This window comes from Pygoscelis adeliae, unplaced genomic scaffold (assembly GCF_000699105.1).
Source record: "Pygoscelis adeliae isolate BGI_AS28 unplaced genomic scaffold, ASM69910v1 Scaffold113, whole genome shotgun sequence".
In the NCBI taxonomy this organism is placed as follows: Eukaryota; Metazoa; Chordata; class Aves; order Sphenisciformes; family Spheniscidae; genus Pygoscelis; species Pygoscelis adeliae.
Window position 1 is genome coordinate 13052368 of NW_008825108.1, and position 26130 is coordinate 13078497.

The 26130-nt window shown below is 41.7% G+C and overlaps 1 protein-coding gene across 1 annotated transcript in view; it reads right to left on the reverse strand.

The window, feature by feature from the left end:
* Positions 1-26130, reverse strand: part of TMEM117 (transmembrane protein 117) — a 224798-nt gene that overhangs the window by 13717 nt on the left and 184951 nt on the right. The window contains exon 6 of the mRNA XM_009327601.1: positions 472-601. Within this exon, the coding sequence (XP_009325876.1) occupies positions 472-601 (130 nt within the window). The remainder of the gene's footprint in view (positions 1-471; positions 602-26130) is intronic.

Below are 26130 nucleotides of genomic sequence, written 5' to 3' on the forward strand. Positions count from 1 at the left end.
CAGGACAGCTGACCCCAACTGACCAAAGGGATATCCCATACCATACGACGTCATGCTCAGCATATAAAGCTGGGGGAAGAAGAAGGAAGAGGGGGGATGTTGGGAGTGATGGTGTTTTGTCTTCCCAGGTAACCGTTACGCGTGATGGAGCCCTGCTTTTCTGGAGATGGCTGAACACCTGCCTGCTGAAGGGAAGCAGCAAATGAATGCCTTATTAGGTATTACTTAGTGTCACAAGAAGTTGCTGAAACCTATGAAAAACAGCAGGTCTTGCTGACGCGTAAGATACAGGTTCCTCATTTCCCTGAAATGTTTATATATGGATGATTCAGATATGGACAGATAAACAGATAGAAAAATAGTGATCCGGGACACACACACAAAGTATGTCATTAAAAACATGTTTGCATACATTTATTACACAGAAGCAGTTCACTGTGTGACTGTCTCACAATCTGTACTATTACATACCTGTTATATGTATGTGATATTCCTCTTTGAAGATCTTTTGGAAATAAGGTACTTTGAACTGCATGTGTGCAGATGGCAAGCCTGGAAGATTGACTTCAACATCACCCATAAAATGTGGAAATTCCCAGTCCTGTTAAAAAAAGAAAAGTAAGAACCTAAATACAAGCTTTCACGGTATATTTTTGCCCTTTAAAATGGCTTAAATTAATAAAAGGGAAAGGTTCTATTTTTAAGCCTCCTATTATTGGATTTTCTTACTTTAAGTTTGATCGAACCACTTGAAATAGAATACCTTGTCAATATTAAATATTACAATATGATTTTTCCTTCAGCTCCATGTAATTATGTGTTTAAATGTTCACTTCAGAATGACAATATTGAACCCTGTGTACCAGCTGATAGTACAAAATAGCCTAAGCATATGAATACCTATATAGCAACCTTGCAATACAAGGTACAACTTCTGTTACTAATTTGGCAAACAGTTTACAGGTAAGAAATTGGCAAAGAAGGCCTGACCCTTTCAAACATTTCACATATCTGTATTCTACTTGTTCAACTTATAGGGCGTTTTCTGTATTTGGCCTTAATACATCTAAATAAACACTCCCTGCAAGTGCAGGCCCTTCAGCATAATCTGCCTGAATCAATCCAAGCACAGTTTTCTCCACTGCTGTATTTCAGCTGACAAGGTAATGCTGGAAATGTGGAAGCTCTTACCTATCATTATGCATATTTTGGTAGCATGTGGTAACCCAGCTGAGGAGGAGCTGCATTTAAAGGAATTTTTTGCTTGGTTATCTGCACCCACCATCAATCACTTGAAAATGGGTTTAATAGCATGGCTTATTAGAGCTAAAACTGAAAGTCTAGCAATAGTGCTAGAATCAGTACAATTACTGCCAGAGTGGTTACTGTGTGCGCTGCAGAATGTTGGTGATCTGCTGTTAAAAACATACTGGCCCTGTTCCCATGCATACCCCCGGATTTGTATCCCACAAGTTAGTGCAACAAACACCTGAAAGTAAGATAAAGGAATCTGAAATGTGAGGAGCTCTGTGAGTGACTTGTGCTTCCTTCACATGAAAACCATTCCAGCACAGCCATCGCCCCAAGGGAACCAATTCCATTTTTTTTTTTTTTCAGTTTTGTAAGGCTGGAAAGTTTCCTACCAGGGTAATGAAAAAAAATTATTCAAAACTAAGAATCATCTCTGAAAGATAAAGCACTATATATGACTTAACTTCCAAGAATTGCTAAGTGCTCCAACATTTTCTACAGTGGAAGGGAAATGGAAGAATTTTATCAGCAGGGAATAGCATGGCCCAAACACTAACAGCAGCTGATTTGTGCTAACTCTTCGTGATACTGAGTTAAATGGATTAACAGGAGTACAAGCATGGAGAAAACCTGACCCTCTGTACCTGGTTCTCAATGTTCACAGCGATACAGAAAGTGCCAATTTACAGATGCAGAAGATAAGAGAAATAAGGATGCTCTCCTTTTGCCTTATCACTAATGCAACGCATGCACTCCTGGTCACGAGGTATGGTAATAACTGCCCAGCTGCACAATCCCTTACACTGCATCTGCAACCATGCCCTTGCAGGCGGTAGACATTCAAAAAGTGCCCAAAGATAAAAATTTTATGGGTGTAGATGCTCAGTTCACAGTATCCCAATATACACCTCTGGACTGGTGTCTCATGTTAAGTCATACATACTCTCACCCAGGAATAAATAGGAAGAAATACATTACATATTCCTGAAGATAAATGAATGGAGAGCTGTGGACTCTGCATTAGAAATAAGTAAACATGGGACTATAAATCTGGCCTCCTGCTCTTGCCTTGCCCCAATGCTCCTACTGTGCCTTTTGTTGATTTACAGATAAAATTCCACCGTACAGAATTTTGTATTGGACTGTGTCTTTGCATCTGAGTTTTATAAAAAAGTTCAGCATTTTTTCTGATCTGTATGAATACTACCTGATAATGAGTAACTAGAACGCCAGCTCTGTCAGATGTGCAATTTACTGTATTATTTGTCTCAGCAAACAACTACTGAGACTGGAGAATATTTCATAAAACAAAAGCAAAGCAGAGAGATCCAACCACAACAGTGTGCTACTGTTTACATTATAACAGACAGGTGAGCAGAGAGCCCGTTAGAAAAATACATATTTGACACTCCAAACTACGGCTACCTTTCACATGTACATTATTTCACATTTTCTACAGATATAGTCCATACTGTATGAAGCATGCCTGACTTGTATCATGACCTCTGTGACCCTGTAGCCCCGTGATATGGTATTGCCATTGCTAAAGAGATGGGCACAGGCTGGCACTGGAGACCTCACAGCTATAAACAACTCACCAGTGCTCAGCTAAAGAAATGCAGATCTGGGGCTGGACAAAACTGCTTTTAGGGGTAACAAGGAGAACAAAGAAGTATCTAACATACGTGAAAGGCACTGTGCATAGTAAACCTGGCTGTAACGTGGAGCTTCAGATCAGTGAAGAAACAGCAAGGTCTAAAAGTGTGTTAGCAAACATAAAAATGCCCCCACGTACATCCTAGAGTGAGGAAAAAGAAACCATCACGATGAAGATCATATCCTTCGCAGCAAAGGACTCCAGATGCCAATGACATGCCGTAATGCCCCCACCAACCCCCACCAGACTGAAACTGCCCATTTCAGGACCCCCAGGAGCAGGGAGAGGGTGGATGAAACACCAGGAAAAGTGGTAGAAGCTAAGAAGTGTGCGTATAACATATTACTGAAAGTTTTTCTGCACAGAAGTATTATTTTCTGTAATAATTAGATCTCTAATAATGATTCTTGGATTACAGTGTTAAAATTTAAATGATACTAACAATAAATTCTTGGCTTTATCTATAAGGTGTTTCTTCTTCACCCCTAAATAACGTTTTGAATATAACACCTTTATCAGTATGATTATAAAATCTGTTTTTTAAGAACAGTCCCACTGGAAATACAGAAATAAAATATAAAAAACAACAAGAAAATAAAACAAAACACAATAAAATGTATTTGAAAGCAATATTAAAAAAAAGGAAACTAAAATAATGAGTTAAACCTACTGACTTCCATGAAAGTCAGAATGCTTCCATGCTTCCATGCTACAGCCACAGCACTTAGGAAAATGAAGCTTCAATTTAGGTGATTAAATAGCCTTCAGGGCTTCATTTGGCTCCCAGCTTTGGTAAGTGCGAGCATTTACTGTCCATGTAGTGACATTATCACCTGCGGACACATAGCTGTAGTATTATTATTGTGCAGGAGAAGACCAAATGACTATTAACTTTTCTGGTTAATGCCAATATCAGGTTCTCAAATCGAAACCCAACAAGGTGGCCATTTTGCTATCTAGACTCTAAGAAAGTGTTGTCCAAAATCTTCTGACTCTGTTATCGTTTTTTTCCTTACTGACAAGCATAAGACAACTTAATTTCAGCAATATCCAGAATACCATTTTTCCAAGAAATTCAAGGTGCCTAGTAGGAATAATCTACCTCATTTGTTAATAGGTACACTAATAGTGTGAATGTACAAGCCCATAAATCTAACCACTTTCCTCCCTGGAACAGAGCTCAGGTCTGCATCATGTATTCATACACGGCATTTTCTCTCCGTGGTCTCTGATACCAGTCTGTGCTATCAGTCTGTGCCCACCTCTGGGACATGAGTGACAGACGCTATGTTCTTTAATTTCTCAGCTCATAATTATGCAAAGTTCACTTGATCAGCTTTAGTCCTTATTGCTGAGGTGCCTGTACTTTGCCATATCTGGGATCTCATTAGGAACTGGGCCCAAAATACCATATTTAGAATGTATCTCTAAATACATACAATACTACTTGCAGAGTTTGAAAAATAAAGCCATACAACGATCCTGTTAGCTCATATTTGTATCTCTCATACTGCATGAGCACATTGTTTCTTCTTTAAATCCATCAGCATCACATTTCTAATATTCATCTACTTCAGTGGTTTCCAACCTGCGGGGTCAGCAACATACCTCTACGCAGTTTATGAAGAAAAAACCAACCCAGAACCAGCAGGCTTAAATCAGCTGCACAGAGGTCTCTAACCTCACCGGCAAGTTTTGTGGGATGTGCAAATCAAATGAGGTTATTGCCTCATTTCACTCTAGTCATGAGGAAAGGGCAGCCAGAGGATGAATTTAAGATCACTGAGGGGTTCATCCTGGTGTTGCAATGGGCAAAGGGAGCACCTCTGATTTCCATCAGCTACCTCATTAAACCCAGAAGCGCAGACAAAACTGGATGCTGCAGTAGAGAAGATAACAGTATTTTGATTTTCTTCCCTTTGCTTCTAGTTTCCCACGCCAAACAAATGCACACCCTCTCTGCTGCAATGCCAGGTATTGGTTTAAGACCCTGCAGAGGAGCTGGCAGCACTGATTTGGTATCTCTTTAAGTAAAGATATTTTTAGTAATGGTAACGAGCATCAAAGCCACACTTTCTGATACGATCTGGCCCTTGTCTGCCATCACCTGAGGAGACGGCATTGTCTGGGAAAGCCCTGTCCTAACCCCGAGCCAGGACACGCAGCTGCCCTGGGGCTGCTGGCCGGCTGCCGGCAAGGCAGCCCAGGGGGACGGTGGCCACACCCAGCGCCCTAGCTTGCTGCCCAGTGCCCTAGCTGGCTGCAGGATTGCTCCTTGCTGCTTCGTGTTTTTTATTGCAGGCTCTGGGCCGTGTCTCCCAAGCCCAGAGGACCAGGACCAGGTGCCGGCAGGTTTCAGTAAGGATCATAAGCTGTCTGGGAGGGCAACGCTAACCCTCAGCAGACTGCATCCCACACTTCATGCACTCATGATCCCACGTCCCTCAGCCACCAGCCCCTTTCCACCCAGGGAAAACAGCCACAGAAAAGGTGGGACCGGGATTAAAAACCAGTAACAATTAATGGCAAATGAATGTGCCACACTTTCAGCTCTCCTCCTGTCTGAATGTAGCTCACAGGGTGTTTGGTAAACAGTAAATACGAAATAACACTAAAAATAATATAAACGCTGTTCAGATATAATCATGAAAGAGGACAAACGCACACTGAATATTTTTGCTTTAAGTAGTGATGGTATATGCTATATTTAATGCTAGGAACACATTTGTACTTTAAACCCCTCAGAATAATACATAAACAAATAGAGGGAAGGAACTGAGAAAATGCATATATGAATGTGTATACATGTGCTTGTTCCAGAAACTGCCTATAGCAATTTTTATTTTATTTATTAAAATCCTTTTAACTTACGAGGTAGAAGACTCTGCATTTTCAGGTATCTTTGCATCTCTTAGATAGCGTTGCTTCAACTCTCAGAACATGGCAGACGGGCAGACAGCTAGAGGAAATTTAATGAGAGGCAATGGCTATATATTTTTGCAAGTGTTTGAAGTAAGAAATGAACAGCTGGAATTCAGAGACAAAGGCCCAATTCCTCTGTGGTTTTCTCTAACTTCATTGCAGCGCTGCAACTTGCAGTGATCTCTGCAGCTGAGATCTTTGCAGCTGTGAGCTGCTAAAGTACAAACATCATTTTAATATTTCATTCAAACATACACAAGAAGGGAAGTCAGCAGCCATGTCTAGAACCCACTCTCATGCCTGTGAGATCAAATCTACTGCTCAGTTTCTGGCCTTCTGTTCTTTGCCAATACCTTATTTAAATAGGAAGAAAGTTTGATAGACATTGTGGGTTTTAGCCCTCACTAAACGAAAAACATGCATCTACTCTTAACATTACTGCCTGTATATTTGTATGGCTTCAGTGGGGCTACTTAGCTCCCACAGTGAAAGATGACACATTATTCTTCAAAAGACCTCCTGCCTCATGTTGGTACTACCAGTGCTAATTTATTCATAGTTTTCAAGTCCAGAAAGTTTTATTTGATCTGCTCTTCTGTTTTGGCTTCACCTGCCTGGATTGTTATTGGCAATAAAAATCACAAAACCCCATCAGGAACTGTGGCACAAAGTTCCTAATTGCAGACACAGCTACACCTTTTCTCTCTTAGTCTTGATTTAAAGAATTCAAAATATGGAAAATCCACTGTAACAGTGGAATAACTGCTTCAGCTGAGCTCCAAGCTGCTGAGACAGAAGACTGAAGACAGCTTCCAGGACCAGACATGGGTATAGAAAGGCTATCCCTGCACTATATATATGGCAATGTAAGGCATGGACATACCCACAACCTTGCTGTCTTTCTCCATCATCTTTGTGCTCTTCTCCTCCTCAGTCTTTGCTTAGCTTCTTCAAGCTCCTGGCCTTTCTCTAGAACCACCACTGCAAGTCTTGCTCATTTTCTCCCTTATTTGAGAAAATTATAATAAGACAGCAATAACTCCCTCCCTGAGAGCTACAGCAGCAGTACGGCCTCTTTTTATGTGTGCGCTTGGCCTTGAATGACCCCTTCCATTAAAAAATAATTACAGAATCCTTTAGCCTATTATCCATTTCTGCTTATTTAAAAGCAACAATTCCCAGGCCACCCAGGTCCCAAACAAGCCCTGGGTCTCTGCACTTTGAATTTACACATTAATGCATTCTGAGCCTAGACAAAGCTGTGTATGCACATGTCCTCAAAACAGTGACCCTTGTAACTGAAACGTCTGAATTGGTGTTTAGCTTTTTCACAGCAAGCTCAAAGTAATCTCAGAATTTCAGACCACCTAAAATAAGAAATACTTGCATCTCACTGAGAGACCCTTATCCGTGCCTATACTCACTGGCAGATGCCTGATTTGTGATAGATGGCACTCCCTCTCTCTCTCCCCTGTGACTGTAGCTTGGGTATCATCTTCTATTCACTCCTCACAACCTGGTAGTGCCTTGATACTGGAGATCTGTTGTGCATAACATATCACAGATATGACAATTCCTATCAAACCCCACAGCTAAAATTTTTATCGAGGCTCTCATCATCTGCTGTTCAGTTACTTGGCATCTTTCCCTCTGGCCTTCACAACTGCAGTTCTCCACCGATACAGAAATGCTGCTGCAAAGACCATTCTCCTAGTCTGTTTCTTTGACCATGTCATCCTTTTCTTTGATCAAATAAAATATAGGCCACTTCCTTTCATATTCAAATCCCTTCAGATCTTTCACTACCCTAGGTACAGACTGTCTATATGACAGCTGCTCCTTCAATCAGTCTATAAATTAGGCTATGAATCTTCTCTATTTAAAGAAACTTTCCCCTGTGCGGTTCCCTATCAGCTGCAGAGCTTTCTCCTTTCTCATTCTCCTTTACAGTTCTTCTTTGCTATGAGAAAACATGAGGATGTCATGCATTAGGTATCCTGGATGACCTGTCATCCTGATCAATGAAGTAACTATTTCTTATACCCACCTGTCTAACTAGCCATAACTCTTGGCTTTTCTTTAGCAATGGAATGCTCTAGGACTGGAGTTGTATTTTGGTTGTCTTTGCGCATCATCTAGCACAATACTGCACCGGTCCTTAGTGACCGTTGCTAGTTCCTTGATAGGACAAATATTGCTAGTAGTGTGAAGAATTAATGGCTATCTGTTCTTTCTGTTACATTAGGAACAAATTGTGTTTGAAAACAAGCCAGTGCACAAGGAAGGACAGACACTAGAAGGTCTCACATCTTGAGATGTGTAGTGATCAGGAACAACAGTAATCACCATTTCCCACTGAGGGCAAGGACTGTTCTTTCTTACAGCTACCCTTTAAGTTTTAGCTACTCATGAGAGTCAAAGAGGAGCAAGGTGAAACAACTTTATCCATGCCAGAGGTGCAGCAGACATCACTAAGCACAGCCTCTGTGCGCACCCAGGATGTCCTAGGAGCAAGTCCACCAGTTTTTCCATCAGGCAAATGGGAGGTCTCATACATCTCAGAGATGCTGTGAGGTTCCTCTTCTTTGTAACTCACTCTTGCCTGTTGATGAGCTATTCAAAACTGCTGAAAATGCTGATTAAAAAAAGGCTGCTCAAAAGTAAATGTTCTTCTATTTTGTCTCTGAGTTTCTCCAATTTTTGTAAGCTTTTACACTTGCTTTACTGTCTCACTCATGTCTGACCTTGTGTCCTGGTTTCGGCTGGGCTAGAGGTAATTTTCTTCCTAGTAGCTGGTACAGTGCTGTGTTTTGGAGTTAGGATGAGAATAATGTTGATAACGCACCAATGTTTTAGTTGTTGCTAAGTAGTGCTTACACTAGTCAAGGACTTTTCAGCTTCTCATGCCCTGCCAGCAAGAAGCTGGGAGGGGGCACAGCCAGGATAGCTGACCCAAACTGGCCAAAGGGATATTCCATACCATGTGACGTCATGCTCGGTATATAAACTGGGGGGAGTTGGCCGGGGATGGTGACTGCTGCTCGGGCACTGGCTGGGCATCGGTCGGCGGGTGGTGAGCAACTGCATTGTGCATCACTTATTTTGTATATTCTTTTATCATCATCATCATCATTATTATTATTATTATTATTTTCCCTTCCTTTTCTGTCCTATTAAATTGTCTTTATCTCAACCCACGAATTTTACTTTTTTTTTTTTCCGATTCTCTCCCCCATCCCACTGCGGTGGGGGGAGTGAGTGGACGGCTGTGTGGTGGTTAGCTGCCTGCCGGGTTAAACCACAACACCTTGGTTGAGCTAAATAGCTATCAGGTAATTCATCTGGATGAGAAACACCAGTGTGAGCTTTTCCAGTTAATTATTGAGTCTGATAAGCTGCTAAATAAAGTGGTAATATTGCAATATTGAACCTGTAAGAGACAAAGAAATCAGCTCTTGCAAAGCAACTGTGTCTTGTTCCCTACATGAAACTTCCCTAAACCACCAGCAAGTCAGTCGTAATGGTTTGTCTAACTACCTCAGCCACACACTTTATGAAAGCCATTTCTGTGGTGAATAGGAGAAATGAACATTCACTAATAATATGCAATACTTATATTTACAGATTTACTGAGACTACAGCTTGTTCTCAAGGGAAATCGCTTACAACAGAGCAGTCAATCTTTCTGGTACGCTAGAAGACCAAATATCTGACTATGATCTGGAGAATAAAAATAATTTTTAAATATATTGCTGTGTAATCGTCTTCAACAATATGAGTACATACACACTAATACACATACCATTGCATTGTGGAAAATATACCCACATCGCAGCTGAACAGTAATACGGAATCTGGAGCATTTCAGGATTTGTAAAGACTGCTAATGCCATTTGTACCTATTTGAGAACAGTAAACTCTACTTAGAGTTCTGAAGTAATTTTGCATTAAGGCAACTGTCTCCAGCTAATTTCAGCTGCATTAAATAGTTGTCCTGGTTGCGGCAGGGATAGAGTTAATTTCCTTCCAAGTAGCTGGTACAGTGCTGTGTTTTGGATTTAGGATGAGAACAAAGTTGATAACGCACCAATGTTTTAGTTGTTGCTAGGTAGTGCTTACACTGGCCAAGGGCTTTTCAGCTTCCCATGCTCTACCGACTGAGAAGGCTGGAGGTGCACAAGAAGCTGGGAGCGGGCACAGCCAGGACAGCTGACCCCAACTGGCCAAAAGGATATTCCATACCATGTGACGTCATGCTCAGTATATAAAGCTGGGGGAAGAAGAAGAAAGGGGGGGACATTCAGAGTAGATAGGGTTTGTCTTCCCAAGTAACCGTTGCGCGTGATGGAGCCCTGCTTTCCTGGAGATGGCTGAACTCCTGCCTGCCCATGGGAAGGAGTGAATGAATTCCTTGTTCTGCTTTGCTTGCACACATGGCTTTTGCTTTACCTATTAAACTGTCTTTATCTCAACCCACGAGTTTTCTCACTTTTACCCTTCCGATTCTCTCCCCCATCCCACTGGGGGGGAGTGAGCGAGTGGCTGCGTGGTGCTTAGCTGCCAACTGAGGTTAAACCACGACAATAGTATATTGTCCCTTTCTCTTTCCAAATACCCACATACATGAATTTCCTTGTTGCCTGATATTCAAATCTTAATGGTGTTTTTTAGTGTTGCTTAAACCCAAGAAGATAGATTTGCAGTAAAATACCTGAGCAGATATTTTCCTTGCTATGAGCTTTGCAACATAATGAAAATGGTGTTATAGAAACGAGGAGTATCTGGAGCAAGGGGATTACTATATGTTGCTCACTGTAGATGGAAAGTAAATCAGCTGCCTCAACGTTAGAAATGGAGGACTGAGGAGCCGTTCTGTTCTGGACAAGATGCCTTCAGATCATACGTGCTCTGAAGAGCTTTAACATCCCTGTTCTGAGAGAATTTGGGGCCGGTTACAAACAAACTATAAACTTGCCCTTTGGTATTAAGCATGATCTGTAGTGGCAGGTTTGGACCAATGGTCTCAGTTTGAAACTTTCATCCAACTTGTTCTGGTTTAGCTGTAACTGTAAATTGCACGTGCTTGTGCAGGGTTCAGTTTGTTGTGATTAAGGTAGTGAAACGGTTCAACTTGCTGTGATTAAGGTAGTGAAACAGTAATATTAATTGTCTATTGAAGAAAAAAACAGGATTATGTGCTGCATTTGACTGATACTGAGAAAATTAATAGAGCTTAAAAAGATGACAGAAAGTAAAAACACCAGATGCATATGGAACGCAGGGAGAAATGTGTCTCATAAATTTAAATGTGGGGTTTGCAAACAAGTCAGTGTAAAGTCCCTTTCCTTTAAAAAAATCAGTAAAAACTCTTTTCCAAAATTATTTTCCTTCTCATAACTTGTGCTAATTAATATAGCAGTTTTAATATATAAGGAAAGAAAAAGGGAACTGTGTGCAAATGTTGAAAGAAGAAAGGCTGACTTCGCAAAATGTGGCTATCTGCACTTAAGTTTTTTGTTTCAGGGACAACAGTAATATGGAATATATTTGGTCTTCCCAAGTCCTTCTCTTGTTTTTTAGTTGAAGTTAAAATAATTTTCTGTGTCCCAAGTTTTAGCCTGCTAATAGGATTAGCAGCGGCAGCATACTGTATTTGCAAATGAGTTGCCTTCGTTTCCTGAAGGCAACATATTCCATTCCTGAGCTCCTCCTCCACACTCCCCCTCTACCCCCAGTTTTATCTTCAAAAGCTGTGGTGTGGCCATTAGGCACATCTCTTCCAGAAGTAACAGCGGCTTGTTTGGTATCAGTTGGGGTGGCAGTAGGAAATGCATACATTATGTTTGCATAGCCATTATGTAAACACATCTGGGTAGCAAAAGAGGATATAAAGAAACACATAGAGCTTAGGAGGTACGCATGTAAAAATAAAATCAGCTTTGCTTGCATATCGGTATCTCTGGAATGTGTTTTCAAATTGTCATCAACAATCTAGAACACAAGTGAAAATGGATATATGTTACATGGGCGTTTATTTTGTCCATTCTTATTTGCATTATACATGCTGCCAAATCAGTCTCTAACATTTATTGTGTGGATTAGATTGCCATTCACCAGGATGGGAACTAGCATACAGCTAGCTCCCTTGTAGCCACGACATTTAGGGATCCTGAGATTCAAGCTGAATCGCACTCGGGCTGTTTCAGCTGAGTCCCACTCCAGAAGCCTGATGAGCCACTCACAGCTTGTCAGTACATGCTACAAAGCACATGTCCTTTCTCACACTGAAGTTCTTCAGAATACCTAAGCCCTAACTGCCAACGATGGCTGGTCTAATGCCCTCTGAATACCTTTTCTGTGTTTGTCGTGATCTACCTACCTTTTTTGTGAATCATAATAATTTTAATAATCATATGAGACAGTTTCTCTTGACTCCTTCACCAGGTCAGGAAGCCAAACAGCAGAACGCTCACCGAGCTGCTCTGGTGAGGTGCATCCTCATCAAATGGGAGCATCTCCCTTCGCCCCCTGAAATTAAAATTCAGTACAAACCATTACCTGTTTCAACAGAATTTGAATGGAATGGCCCACTCTTCTGATAGAAATGGACTGGAAAAGTTCCTGGAAAGTACAAATCCATGAAAAACAAAAGGAAAGAGCCTTCTTAACTGTGCTGGTGTGAAATACAGACTCAGTCCGCTGCACGAGATACAGACTGCCAAATCCAGTAACAACGGACCCAGGAGACTATGTTTGACCAGACAACTAAAACTGCCAGCTCAGAGTCCTCGGCAGCTTGTGGTGCCCAGAGGGGGACGCCTTACAGTGTCCCCTCAGAGACTGAGATGCTGAACAGCAACTGGGTCTTCACCAACCATCTAGATAAGGAAAAAGGGATATGAACACAAAGGTGCCCCCCCAGTTTAACACAAGAGACTGTGAAAGATAACATGAGAGGTTCTCACACCGGTAGTGGTCCTATCTCAGATGATTTCTGGTGAGTACGGAACTCGGCACTGGATCAAGGCCTCAAAGTGATGTGCAATGTGTTTTTATAAGTGTATTAAATTCTAACTGTATTATTCTAGTATATTAAATAGTTTCCCAATTTCTAAAAGAAGACATTCTTTAATTACAAAACAATTTACTGAATCAGACACCAAACACACTCATCTTCATCAACACACAGAAGCCAAATTATAGGAAAATCCAGTTGCTAAGAACCACTATAAGATCTTTGCCATAAGATACCCTTATTTCCTTGTATTGTACATCAGTTGACTAAAGGGACTTTGAGAAAAATAAGAAAACAATAGTCTCCCTATGTAAGTACAGGTCTACTAGTTTTATTATTTTCAGTAATAATAAGAGGCTACATAAAACCAGTGTGCTGCTTGGATTATTATACTGTATCTTCCATATAGACCACAGCATTACATTAGTCATTCACTACAGTTCAGTGACGTGAAATATCCTCTTATTACAGTGAGTGTATGTCACTTAATAGTTGCAGAAATTATTTACTTAGGCTCTCCCCTTCCCATCTGCCCTCCCCTCTCCAAAAATCCATTCATCTTCTTAGCCCTTGGGGAAATGCTGCCAGTACTTTCTGTATATTATGCATACATCAATTACATGCCTTAAAGAATGAACAAAACCATAAACCCAAAAATACAGCCTCCAGTGTGAATAAAAATGAGGGAAGAAAACTCTTCTCTGCAGCCTCCTCTCTGACCCCAACGCAAAAGCTTACTTCCTGAGTGTGAGAGAGGAAAAATGCAGTTTCAGCTTTTTATACCAGAGCAATATATCTGCCTTTGCTGAGCGCATGCAGAAAACATGAACTTCATCCTAAAAGGTTTTCAATGCTTAGAAACCTCCTGGGAGAACTTGTCAAAAACACAGTGAACCAAGTTCTAATTGCACAAACTCACCCTGGTCTTGACAAACACAACAGTTTGGTTTGAATTTCAAAACTGTTCCCATCAAAATCCTTGGGAGCAGAGAGAATGTTGTTAAGGTGTCTTTTTGAACCTCAAAGATAAAATCAGAGGCTGGTGGCGTGCAATGAATTAAAGTGTTCTCCTAGTGAGATTTTAATCTAAATATAGCAACTATGCTGATCACAAGGAAAGGCTGAATTACAATTTTAAAAGATTACAGATGAGACAGGGTGGACAACCTCAAAAGGTTTGGAAATTCAGTGTAGGTAAGAAACCGTATACACAGCACTTGGCAGAAGCTTATCCAAACTAACAGACCCTTCGGAAGGATGCTCTCCTGCAACCCTTCTATTCAGTCTTTACTTTTGATCTGCAAGAAATCCCTTTTCCCCCAGTGCTACTTTTGGAAGACAACTTGCTAATTTCCTTCCACAGATAATTTTCTTTGGGGTCAATTGTAAGTGCCCCATGAGCCCCTCTTTTTGGAGGGGAAGATGGTCTCTTCCACTATCTGTTGTGTCAGAAATTTGGCTCTCTTTCACCTACCCACATCACCTTACATCTCCGTAATCTTTGCCGCTAACAATAGTATTTACGTGCTTTTCCCCTTACTGTATTTTCTCCCATAACTTTCTCCTTAACATCTACAAGTGGTAGACTTAATTCAGTAGTTCATATTCTTAATTTTAAGAACTTTCCTGACAAAAGTTTTGGGAAATGACATATTGCCTGCTCTCAGAGACGCTGTTAGGAGGGCAGTAAGCAGATGCAGTATGCTGACTGTAGATAAATGCGTGGCTTCCAAACTTCCAAGTATGACTCCAAAACTTAATTACTGGCATCAATGAATCAAGGGAGCTACATTGCAGCAGCTGAGTGATTACTCTCTCAGTGTGATTAATAGACCAAGTGGGGTTTTAAAGCAAGGTTCTGCATGTATATATGCATGTAGAGGAAAGGTAGATGTGTGTGTTTTAGGGGGAGTTCCAGTTTAACCAGTCAAAGCCATATAATGCAGACAGTTACTGAAACTTTCTGGACAGGAAAATATAGAATTCAAGCATTATTTTCAATTGTTTAAAGAAATGCTAAATCAATTTTCTCATCAGAGGAGCTGTTTTAGAGCAATTCACCAAGTCAAGATAATGAATGAGCTGTTCTTTCACAGCGTTCCTCAAGGAGGAATTATCCCAAATGATATGGTTACTTAATACGAACATTTATAAAGGGACAGTCATTATGCGAATTATGTATTTTACATAATTTATTTCAACTTCCAGTTTATAGCAGCACTTTTATCTTTTTTCATTCAGTGATAAAAAAGGCATCAATTATAATTCTCCTAGCATGTCTACAGAACAAATATCTGCTAGTGAAGTTGCTGTGCTCGTTCAAACATACAATTATACATTGGAGAGTCCTGGGCAATCTACATTTACCAAAATAATGAATAGATAAAAACTGCACACTTAAATGTAGCAATTTAGGTATATGAGAAATGCACTACAAAATACATTTAGGGGCGTGCTGGTCTGTAGCAGCGCTACCTACCATGTGATGACTATCGGCCGGGCACTTCAGCTGTTAAATACGTAAATCCACTTAGAGCCCAGAGAGCAATACACTTGCTGCCATGTTTTTAAAAGAAAACAGAGACTATTGCTTTCATGTCTCCTCAGACTCAGTACATTTTTACTGAGGTTTATCCAGTTTGCATGTACAAAGCATGGCTGCAAAGCATGCAAGTGTGAAAGAAATATGAGCAAACCAGACTATAACAAGTATTACTGCAATTTCAAAGAATCTATAATAAGAAGTGGAGAGGTATAATGCAGGAAAGCAATTTAGAACCAAACCACAGGTTATTATTACAGCAACGTGCTATTTAGGAATTAAAGACTACTGGGCTATTGGTCTGCATCAGCATGCCTGACAGCAAAGGTTGGCCAAATGTTCTGGTCTGGCCTAAAAGCAATTTCACTGGCTTTTACAAGCAAAAATTCAAAAGCCGAGTTATTAATAGAATAACATTTGCTAATGTACTTTGGCAAAGACCCTGCTAGACCTTGCAGATGCTGAAAGGATCTAAGAGCTCCACCTCATAGTCTTTCCACTGCAAATCACAGATATTCACAAAAGACAGACTCCCCTGATCTGGGCTACAAAAAACACTGTCCAGAACAGAATTTTTTTAAATTATGGCTCAGGTGAGCATTGTGGAAGATTAGAAGCTCCTATAGTAACACAGCATGGGGCATCCATGAGGCTTGAGGACAAAAAGCTCATCATAACATTTCCCTATCTTCTAGTAGTCTTGATCAATATAAAGGTTGATTACCTAGAATGACCAAACGTCTCATAAGAAACTCAAAATAACAAGTTCATGAAATAGGTAGGAATTTACTGCTCCTTCTTAAAATGTTCATGACCTTTCTCCCTCTCATTTTATCTGCATTTCCCAACTTCTCTGAGTTTTCCTGCAGTCGACTGCCAAACTTCTTGCTTTAAATGCTGAGTCAAAATACAAGGTTAATATCACTCATGTCACTCTTGTATATTTTGTAGCAACCATTTAAGAAGCAAGCAGTACTGTTTCCTTCTTGATAAACATATCCAGTTCCAGTATATACTGTCTCACACCTAATTCTAAAGTCTTAATTGTTTTCTATGAATCCTTATTAGATACATGGAAATCCTTACGTTAATAAAAAAAAGCAAAGCCCCATGAAACAGTTTCTTTGACAGAAAACAGTTATTCAAGGCTTGCTAATTAATTGGCACTAATGACAACATATTCAAGGCTTGCTTATTAATTGGCACTAATGACAACATTCTAATTCCCTCAAAACACCACCAAAAGCTTTCACTGATTTCTGTTACATAAAGTCAATTACCTATCACATATCTGATCTCTGAATTTATCCTTTTATGAGTATGATCCTGCACAAGGATTTCTACTAGAATGTGTTACCTTTTAGAACTAGATCACTAAGGAAAACTGAGTTAATGTTCTCATTCTGACTTCAACGTTACACAAATCTATAATTTCCCCATAAATTATATTAGTAATTTTATTTAATTGCATTTGATAGATAATATTGTCCTGACAGGTAGTCCCTTCAGCAATACTCACTGAGGCATTCTTTATAGATGAAACATCATAACTGTGTATATTTGCACTGGGACACACTGTGGAAATTTATTGACCAGCTCTGTACGGGGAAAGAAATTTCTATTTTTCAGATCTTTTCCATTTTCAAAGTTGCTTATACATATGAGCACTATGTAAAGGAAAAGCAAGAGTATTATTGATATAAAAATGAATATGAAAATGAGGTTGAGAAATGATTACATGGAAGTGGCTATCTAACAACTCTGCTGAGGCTGTGAGCATTGCCAGTATGAAGTAGGCATTTTGCCTGCAAATTAATAGTTGTGTCAAGTTGGAGCCACTGTCTTAGTGAAGGCTAAAAATGGAACCAGGATGCTGGAACAGAGTCCTGTAGAGCTGGGAAGAGCCTCACCTCTGTCGATCTGAAATTCAGCAGGTGAAGAGGGCAGAGGCTGTTCTTCCTTCTAGACCCCTCCCAACCACAGAGCGACAGAGCGAGAAAACTCCGTATGGGAAACCCTGGTCATTTTCGCCCTTCTCAGACTTTAGGTGTAGCTTTATAAGTTCAAAAGAAAGAAATGCAACAAACTGTTTGCATTATGAGAAGAGAGCCTTTTTAGGTTTATTTTGCTATTGAAAAGGCACTAGAGGTATTCATACAACCCATACCACAAGGGCACCCAGTTACCACCGTAGCAGGTGCCATACAGAAGAGAGAGAAATCACAGCACTGCTGCTTACTGTTCAAGTGTGCCTGTGTACAATATACTGACTTCATTTGCTTATAACTTTTCCAAATTTAACTGCTTGGGTTGAACACAGCCCAAGCCAGGTGTCTGCCTCAGGCTGTTTTTTTTTCTGTCTGGTTCTATGTTTCTGTTTTAGGGTTTTGACATTTTCAACTAGCACCACTCAAACACTTCTGAGAGTGAGACCAAAGAGAAAATAAGCTGCTTTGCTTTGTAGAAATAACTCATGCTTTGAAGTAGAGACGTAAAGTTTAGCAAGGGAGTAACGTTGTGTCAGAGATGTGCCTTTTGCTTCCCTGTGAATATCTGCCCCAAACTGGAAGAGTTTAAGGTACCTTTGAAAAGTCAGTAATTTTCATACTTGCAAGAACTTAGCTAAAGGTCCAGAAACAAATATCTTCACAAACTGTGCATCACTCAGCATGCCAAAGTGTCTCTCAGCTCCTAGAGCTCATCAGACTATGAAACTGCCACTCTCAGAAGAGAGACAGAGCATCCTCCATTCCCCCTTTACCTCCCACCCCCATTGCTGCTGCTGGCAGGACTCTGAGCTGCTCTCAAACAGGGACTGAGCTGACCCCGCACAGCAGCTGAGGGATGGAGAGCCAGCTTTCCTGTAATTACCGATCCCAAGTACTCTGCGTGCAGATGGAGCCAGGCACCTGGAGCTGAGGGAAGGTGGGGGCAGGAGGGCTCCCAGCTCTGGGTCTAGCAGCGACGCAGCAGCCCAAGCCCTGTCCTTCTCCCTCCCCACCAGCCCTCTCTAACAGGCCGAGCAGAAGGCTTGGCATGTCTGTGTGCAGCCACACGGTTAAATGAAGGCTGTGTCCACCTGGGCCATGCTATGAAGGAGAATGAGAGCAGAGGGAGAAAGGTTTGATAGGAAAGTCAGAATAGGCTACACAAAAGGAGTGGGAGGAGGGGAGAGACTTGAATCAGGGCAAGAGGGTGGAGTGTTAGAAAGGATGGTGGGCATGGGAGCAGGAGGTTGAGACTGGCTGGCTAAGGAAAAAGGGACTGACCTGGGGAGAGAGGGAAGGGAGAAAAGGAGAGATTTTGCTTTAGACAGCAGGCTCGGGGTGGATGATTAGGATTCACTGGATATGGAGACTAGAAATGAGAGACTCAAAGATTGAAAACTGGAATTGGATAAAAGTAATCAGATATGTCACAGAACCAGGAATGAGGAGGACCCGGGATGGGGCAGAGAGGGAGACAGGGAGAGAGGGTTTGGAAGTGACAGGAAGGAAAAAGCCACGTTTGTGGAAATGGTCAGAAAGAGTCAGTGCCTCTTTGGCTGTGGAGCTTGGACTGGTCACCATGACTCCAATTATCACCACCCTCTGCTGTTAACAAGCAGATGTGAAGCCCAGAGGCAAAGTACGTGTCCCCTCTTCCTTCTGAAGTGGCTCATCGGAAGAAAAACACACGCTGCTGTTAGCAGGTAGCTCACATGGCAAACATCCGTGCAGGGGAGCTAACAGTTCCAGTACCCTGATAAGACACATCGGATTCATATGGCAGACTTTTGATTTTGAGGTGGCTATCTTTTTGTAAAAACTAAAGGATATATACACACAGAAAGTCCTGCACTAAGGGAACTCTCTGGAGGTTTCAATGGTGAAGACTCATGAACTAGGAGATGTCAGGCTAAGGTTATCTGTACCATGTGTGTATGCATGGTACAATCCTTACTTAGTTACATGATCACACACTGTTTGTTCCAGAGGACATGACCCTTTTTCATTAAAGAGGATCTAACTTATGATTGTGAGGTGGGAATATATAATGACAGAGAGCCCTGTAGTTCTCCTGCACTCTGCATCTTCTGCACAAGCTGGAAGGTGTGTGGGAAGAAGGGTGTAAATGCAAAAGACAGCAGCAGATGTGAAAATATTTACCTCTTGTTACAGGGGTCACTGCTGCCAGGAGGAACTGAATTTGGCCAACTCTGCCATGACACGTCTATGAGATACTAAGTGAATTTCTAAAACCAAACTATTCCCAAGCAGTTATAAATTGTTTGCCATTTTTTTATTTTCTGTGTGATTGCCTCCACATCCCACATGAGCTTAGATTTGTTCAAGTGACAAGTGCCCATGGCTGGTATTGAAATCAATGAGAACTGGACCTGAATATATCACCACTGGGGAGAAGAGAAAGGGCTGACAAAATATCCGTAGGGGTAGCAAGAGTCCTGTAGTGCATAGCACGACCTAGATAGGACTGCCCTGTACTCCTTTAAAATCAGCGTAAAAAGTAACCAGCCTTTTTTATGGAGCTAAATATATGACACAGTTATAGCCATCACTCAAAACAAGCGAAGAAACTGCTTTTACAAACATTTGAATTCTACAAGGGAAATAGGGCTGTCGGTATAATAATATATAAGATTACATCAAGTAAATATGTGGCTCTGTCTGCTCCTAATTAAATAATATGCTAGACTCTCCTCCCCCAATTAGGTAACTGCTCAGCTAAAAGATGGTAATAATATAAATTTTCATAATAATGTCCTCAGACATCTCAAATTAGGGACACTTTGACTTTAATTCCTTTGTGCCTCAGTATAAAATGTGGACAATAATGGACAATAATACTCCTATTGTGAAGGCTATTGTGAAGATAAATACATTAATGCTTGAAAAGCCTTTAGGAAGTACAGTGATGAGTGTCACAAAAAAGCCCATGAGGAAATGAATGCTTTCATTTTCATATCAAGGCTTCAATAGTGTGCAGTAAGTAAGGCCTGGGGCTACACACTGCACAGAAAGGGTAAACCAAAATATTAAATAGCTTCTCATTAAGTGAACACCACTCATCCAGTGCAGCAAGTGAGACACAGGTCCTATGGAAAAATGGGATGTGAATAGATAATTAAAGATTGTGTCATAATGCATACACACAGTAGGGGTGAAAAGTTTATAATGGTGACCTTAATTCTGGCATCTCCTAACTTTTGAATGCATGACTCTGCAGCCTTAGTAGTGTTGTCTCATTTTTAACACCATTTTTTATGTGTAACTGTGTTTGTGTTGCTTAAATCATCATCTGCTCATTTCTGATATTAGGCTTGTTTGTGTGATGCTTTTCTTTCTCTCATCCCCTGTATTTGGAACACTTTGTCCAGATATGCAAATCTTTGCAGCCTGACCTTGAGGAATAGCAGAAGTTGGTATAATTTAGACTAGTGCAGTAATAGTTTGGCCCAGATGCCAGAAACATCCCCAAGGGTATTTACCATTCATTCACAAGATGTAGCTGTTGCTTCGCAACTTAAGGTCAGGAGAAAAGTACCAACTTGCAGCCAAGAGGATATGCTGCAGCTCTTGCCTGGGAGGCGGCAGCTGCAGGTGGCTGGCGCAGCACCAAGCAGGCTGCCTTCAGAAATGCTACGGGGTGCAGCCTGGACAGCCTGAGCAGCCTTCTCCGACACACAGCCTGCAGAAAGCGGGCCAAATCAGGGCCATCAAAAAGTGCAGTTGCAGACTCGAGATGGGACAACAGTGTTGGCTTCCTCTAACTCTGGCTGCCTGATAAAGCAGATCACTTAATCACTTCTTTTCTGCCACCTACTCCTAAACAGATTGTGTGCTGTACATGGGATCACTGCTGCTCTTGAGGATTGTTTGTTTCTCCACTTTGGGCACACAGTTCTGAAGTGGAATGAAATTTCATTATAAACCTAATGCGTGCTGTACATTGTTTATAGTCGAGCCCAAAGACCACCTGAGAGAAACTAAAAGCAAAGAGCCATCCAAGGAGGATTATGGGATTATATCCTTAAATCCATAGCGAGATACATTAGAAAGAGATGTACACTGTTTTCTCATTTTCATCTACAGGCGATAAAATGGATTGCCTAGCCACAAATTTCCATCATTTAATTCCTTGTGTGGTACCTGATGTGGGAAACAACACCATAGCAGAGCTCACTTAGAACTGATGGAAAGTGAAATCGAAGCTGGTTTTGTATGAAAGGAAGAGCTACAACGTCTCTCCTGAAAGATGGAATAAAATCACAGCCCAAAATGACCAGCACCAGCCAGAACTGCTACAGTGCAGTCTTCTGGATTACTGTATCACATAATTAATGGGGGGGTGGTGCAAGCCATAAATGCACTGAGAAACACAGTGCTCCATAGGCTTCTCTGTTGAAGAAGAGATGGAAACAGAGTTGGCCAGGACAGAATAAAAGCTTCTTGAAGGTGCAAGACAAATCTGGCTGGCCGCAGCCCAAAATCAGCTCTGCTAGGCTTGAGTCACTGAAACCACCTGAGTACTTCATCACGGGAGTGGGGCTCCACCACCAACATCTGCCTTTGCTTGTTGCCTACCTCTGTGCCACTGGTGCACGTGTACAGCGTTGCCGGATGGAGGGAGAGGATTTCAGGGGATGAAGCCAGTTTCAAGTCCTTCTCCCCACTGCCGTGCTACCCTGCATGGCAGGACCAGCCGGCTACCACCGTGGTCTTTCTTCAGAGACAGGGAATTGCTTGCAAACGGCTGCTTCAAGCTGGAAGTGGCCAGGCATGGAGCTGCAGCCATGGCTGCGGGGCCCGGGCCTGGGCCCCTCTCTCCCTTACGGCCCCTCGTGAGTGCTTCAAACCGCTCCCAGCAACCTGCTGCCTTAGGACACGGACTGCCCTGCTCAGAGCCAGTCCTGAAAGTGGCTCTTTACTTCGCCCATCTTCATTCAGGGAGAAATGGATTCAGTGCCTGGTGTAACTGAGTTCAGAGGTCCTGACAGCTCCACCTTGCACTGGTTGATAATGGATAGTCCCCTCCATGCCTGCGGCTGCCCTCCCTGCTAACAAAGTGGGACATGAAGCCAGCTGTACTCATCACATACCACCTGAGGCTGTGTTGTTCTGGCTTCAGAGGTATCAAGATAAGTTCCGCATTACTGGCTACTGCAGCAATCAAACAAGTGTTGGGGGAGGGAGGTGTAAAATATAGTTCTTTCCCCATTTGATTAACATTGTTTTTTGTCTCTGTTTGTACCATTTCAACAATAGGGACAATGTGTTAATGCACGTACAGCACCCGTTGGCTCATGAAGGGCTCTAAGGAATCGTAATGAAAAATTATCTTGCAAATACTATCTAGGTACTAGGAAGAGATAGAGAAAAGGTTAATTATTTGGGGACCAGCCACGACATAGTACAGTCCAAAGTCAGCTGCAGCGCACTACTGAGACTATTTGGGAGACTCTATAGGCATGTTGACTTAGTTGCTTCACTGCTCCAGTGGGAAACACAGATTCACACTGTGTCATGCAGTGCTGGTCCCCAATCTATCTGTCAGATCTGGTAAGTGTTATGCTGGGGAATCTCCTCTCCCTAATGAGCATTACAGGACAGGCAGGCAAACATGATCAGATTCCAGAAAAGAGAAACTTTTTAGCTTCTGACCTGTAGGAGACTAGAAGCCTGGTTGACTTAAGGCCACACTTACACAACACCTATGACCCACAGGGACATGATGCCAAACACAATACAGCTGAGTAATTAAATGTTAGTTCAAAATCAGAACCCATTGCAACTATAATTTCAAATCACTGAAAGCACTAGGGAATACTTCCCCTCCTCTACACATATGAGAATGAATTACTTATTGATGGGTTTAACAAAGTCTGATTCTAACAGATGCAAAAATATCTAATGTACTCAGTATCTCAAGACACTCAGTGATTAACTACATATGTCCCTTTTGTTATACAAAGAAAAGCAGCAGCTTTATAGCACGTTAGAAGAACTCAAAGGCAATAAAAGTAAGCATGTCTTTTTGCTAATGTCTCATATAACAGGCTTCAAACTTTCCAAGGAAGTATAAACAACTGCCATTCAATCAGCTTTGCAGAAATAATGCAGTTAGACCAACCATATCAGGCATATTCTTGTTTCCGTTCCCCTCTTAAGGTTTGATTAAGAGCAACCAAGCTGGTTTTGCTCCTTCTCCTTACTTGAACTCAGTATTGTTGCTAGGTGGATCTGTATGCCCACGTACAACGTGTCACTAAGTCCTGTAAATTCAGCATGTCATGTAGCTAAATGTAAGATAGGGATAGCCATAAAACTTGTCCTAAAGCAACACTCTATCTAGTGATGGCAAACTGAGGTTTATCTTTCTTTTTTTAACTCACGTGGTTGCATTTACAAATTGCATGCAATTCTGTCACTTAGAAAACAACTGAACCAGTTCAATCTCATCTCAGATTTTTCATTTTTAGATAAAAACCTGTGTAACAATGCTCATTACAAAGCAAATTTCTACAATCAAATAATATATTCTAGAGCATTGTTGTGGAGAGTTGAAATTGTCTGAATGTCACCATTATTGTTATATCAACATATGTCACTGCAATAGAATCCTAAGCAATGCAACACTCATCAGACATGCATCCCACAACAACAAAGCCTATCACACACTGATTACAGCAGAATCTGTGAAAAGACTCTCCTTGCAACTAAAGACGAAAATAGTCCTGTGAAAGACTTGCAAACAATTTTCAGCTTTTCTTGTTCCTAGAATTCCACGGGTTTTGTGCATTTGGGTTGGATACGGTGGTTTCAGGGGGCATATGAAAATGCTAGGTCTGCTTTTGGAGAACTGCTTCATTGTGTCAGGCAAATACCTGCACTGCAAAAGGGCCTCATTGTCACATGTATGGCACGTACCCATTGTCAGGATAAAAGGGAACGACTGTGACAAATGAGAACCTTTTTCAGCTAATTCATTTTGTGTGTAGTCATCTCAGAGCCAAGAGGCTCCAGCTGGGACTGATGCCTGATTATGCTAGAAGCTGTACCAAGTCAGACAGCATCCTTCTCTGAGTGCCTTAGGGGCTAAGCAGACATTCAGACAAGTAGTGAAAGAAAAGAACTATAGTTGTTCCTTTTCAGCAAATGAAGAACTGAGTCACAAAGCTAAAAAAAGGGCCCAGCCCTCAGCCAGTATAAATTGGCACAATAGCATTCAGGTCAGCACAAATACACCAAGTTACAGCAGCTGAAGCAAATCCTGGAGCTGAATCTATAATGCCTGAGACAAATACAATGCATCCAAGTAAGGTTTAACCATTCACAACCAGTGTAAAGGACAAAATGTACTTAAAAATACTGTACTTCACACATCTTACTTGACAAAATCCACAGCATAAAATGATGGCGCAGGGTATCAAACTAGATGAGCACACAATGAAAACACTGCAGTATAAACCAGACAGCTCATTAAAAAGGTAGGGTATATAATGTGCAATAAGGGACAAGCTACACCCACCTTTTCTCAGGGGAAAATGATTTTGCTTATCATTTTCTTAGTCCCAAAGTAACTGAAAGAGTTGAAGAAATAAACTGTACTTTATAGTGGGTTCTGGCAAGGGGGCAAAGGAATGTTTCAGGGATTTTCAAAAGGAATTGATACATCCAGCTGGATCTTGAAAACATTCCAACAGAAACTTCTGGGTTTTAATTACACATAACATAGTACTTTTCCCCCCTCATCACCCTTTTATATACACTTCCCTCAAACTCAAAAGGTATTTCCCTTCAAAATAAAAGCAGTGGATTTAAAATGCATTATTTTATTCTCTGATTTATAAGTATAGTATGTTTCCATTCTCTTTGCCTTGTCCACAGAAAACAACAACGTGAAGGAGGTGTGGAGGGTCCATGCACTGGTTCCTCAGAGCTTCACTTCCCTGCCAGGAAAGGGACAGGGACATTTCACTCTGTGGGACGCTGACTCCGTTTCTAGTTGCTTGTTCCTGAGCTGTCAAACAGACCATTTCTGGGACCACGCTAACTTATCCGTCTCAGTACACGATAGCCAGGAAATAACCCACTCCCTTGATACCAGTCACAGACAGAAGATACAGGAAAACTAACAGAAAACAGATGTCTGACGGGATGGATGAAAATGGAGCTCAGGAGAGCTACTGTTCTGTGTTCAAAACAGAAAGGAGAAAGAGTTGATACCCCTCAAACCAGTGACTCTCAGGGAAATAAAACAAAGCACTTTGGGACTGAGAAATTCCATGCAGATATAAATCCACGAGTAGCAGCTGTGGAGGCAGATTCAAGAAAATAGGGCACTCATCCTACCTGACCCTCAAGGCAGAATGGTGGACACTCGTCTGTTGGTAAAGGCCACAGCTCCAGCTGGGGGGGTCTGCACCACCTACCCCAGTGGTGGCCGATGCCTCCACGCAGACAGAACTGCTGAAGGGAGAGGCTGCGGTGCAGACCTCAGGCTGCAGGGAGTGCCTGGACCTCTCTCCTGGGGCAGGGACAGGCGGCAGACCTGCCTGCAAAAGGTGTGCCCAGGTGGAGGACCTCCTGCAGCAGGTGGCTGAGCTGCAGGAGATGGTGAGAAGACCGTGTAACATCAGGGAGGCGGAGAAGGAGCTAGATAGCTGGTTCCAAGCGCTGTCTGCAGCAGACCCGCAGCCCGCGGCCAAACAACCAATAACTCCCCCACTGGCACACACAGCAG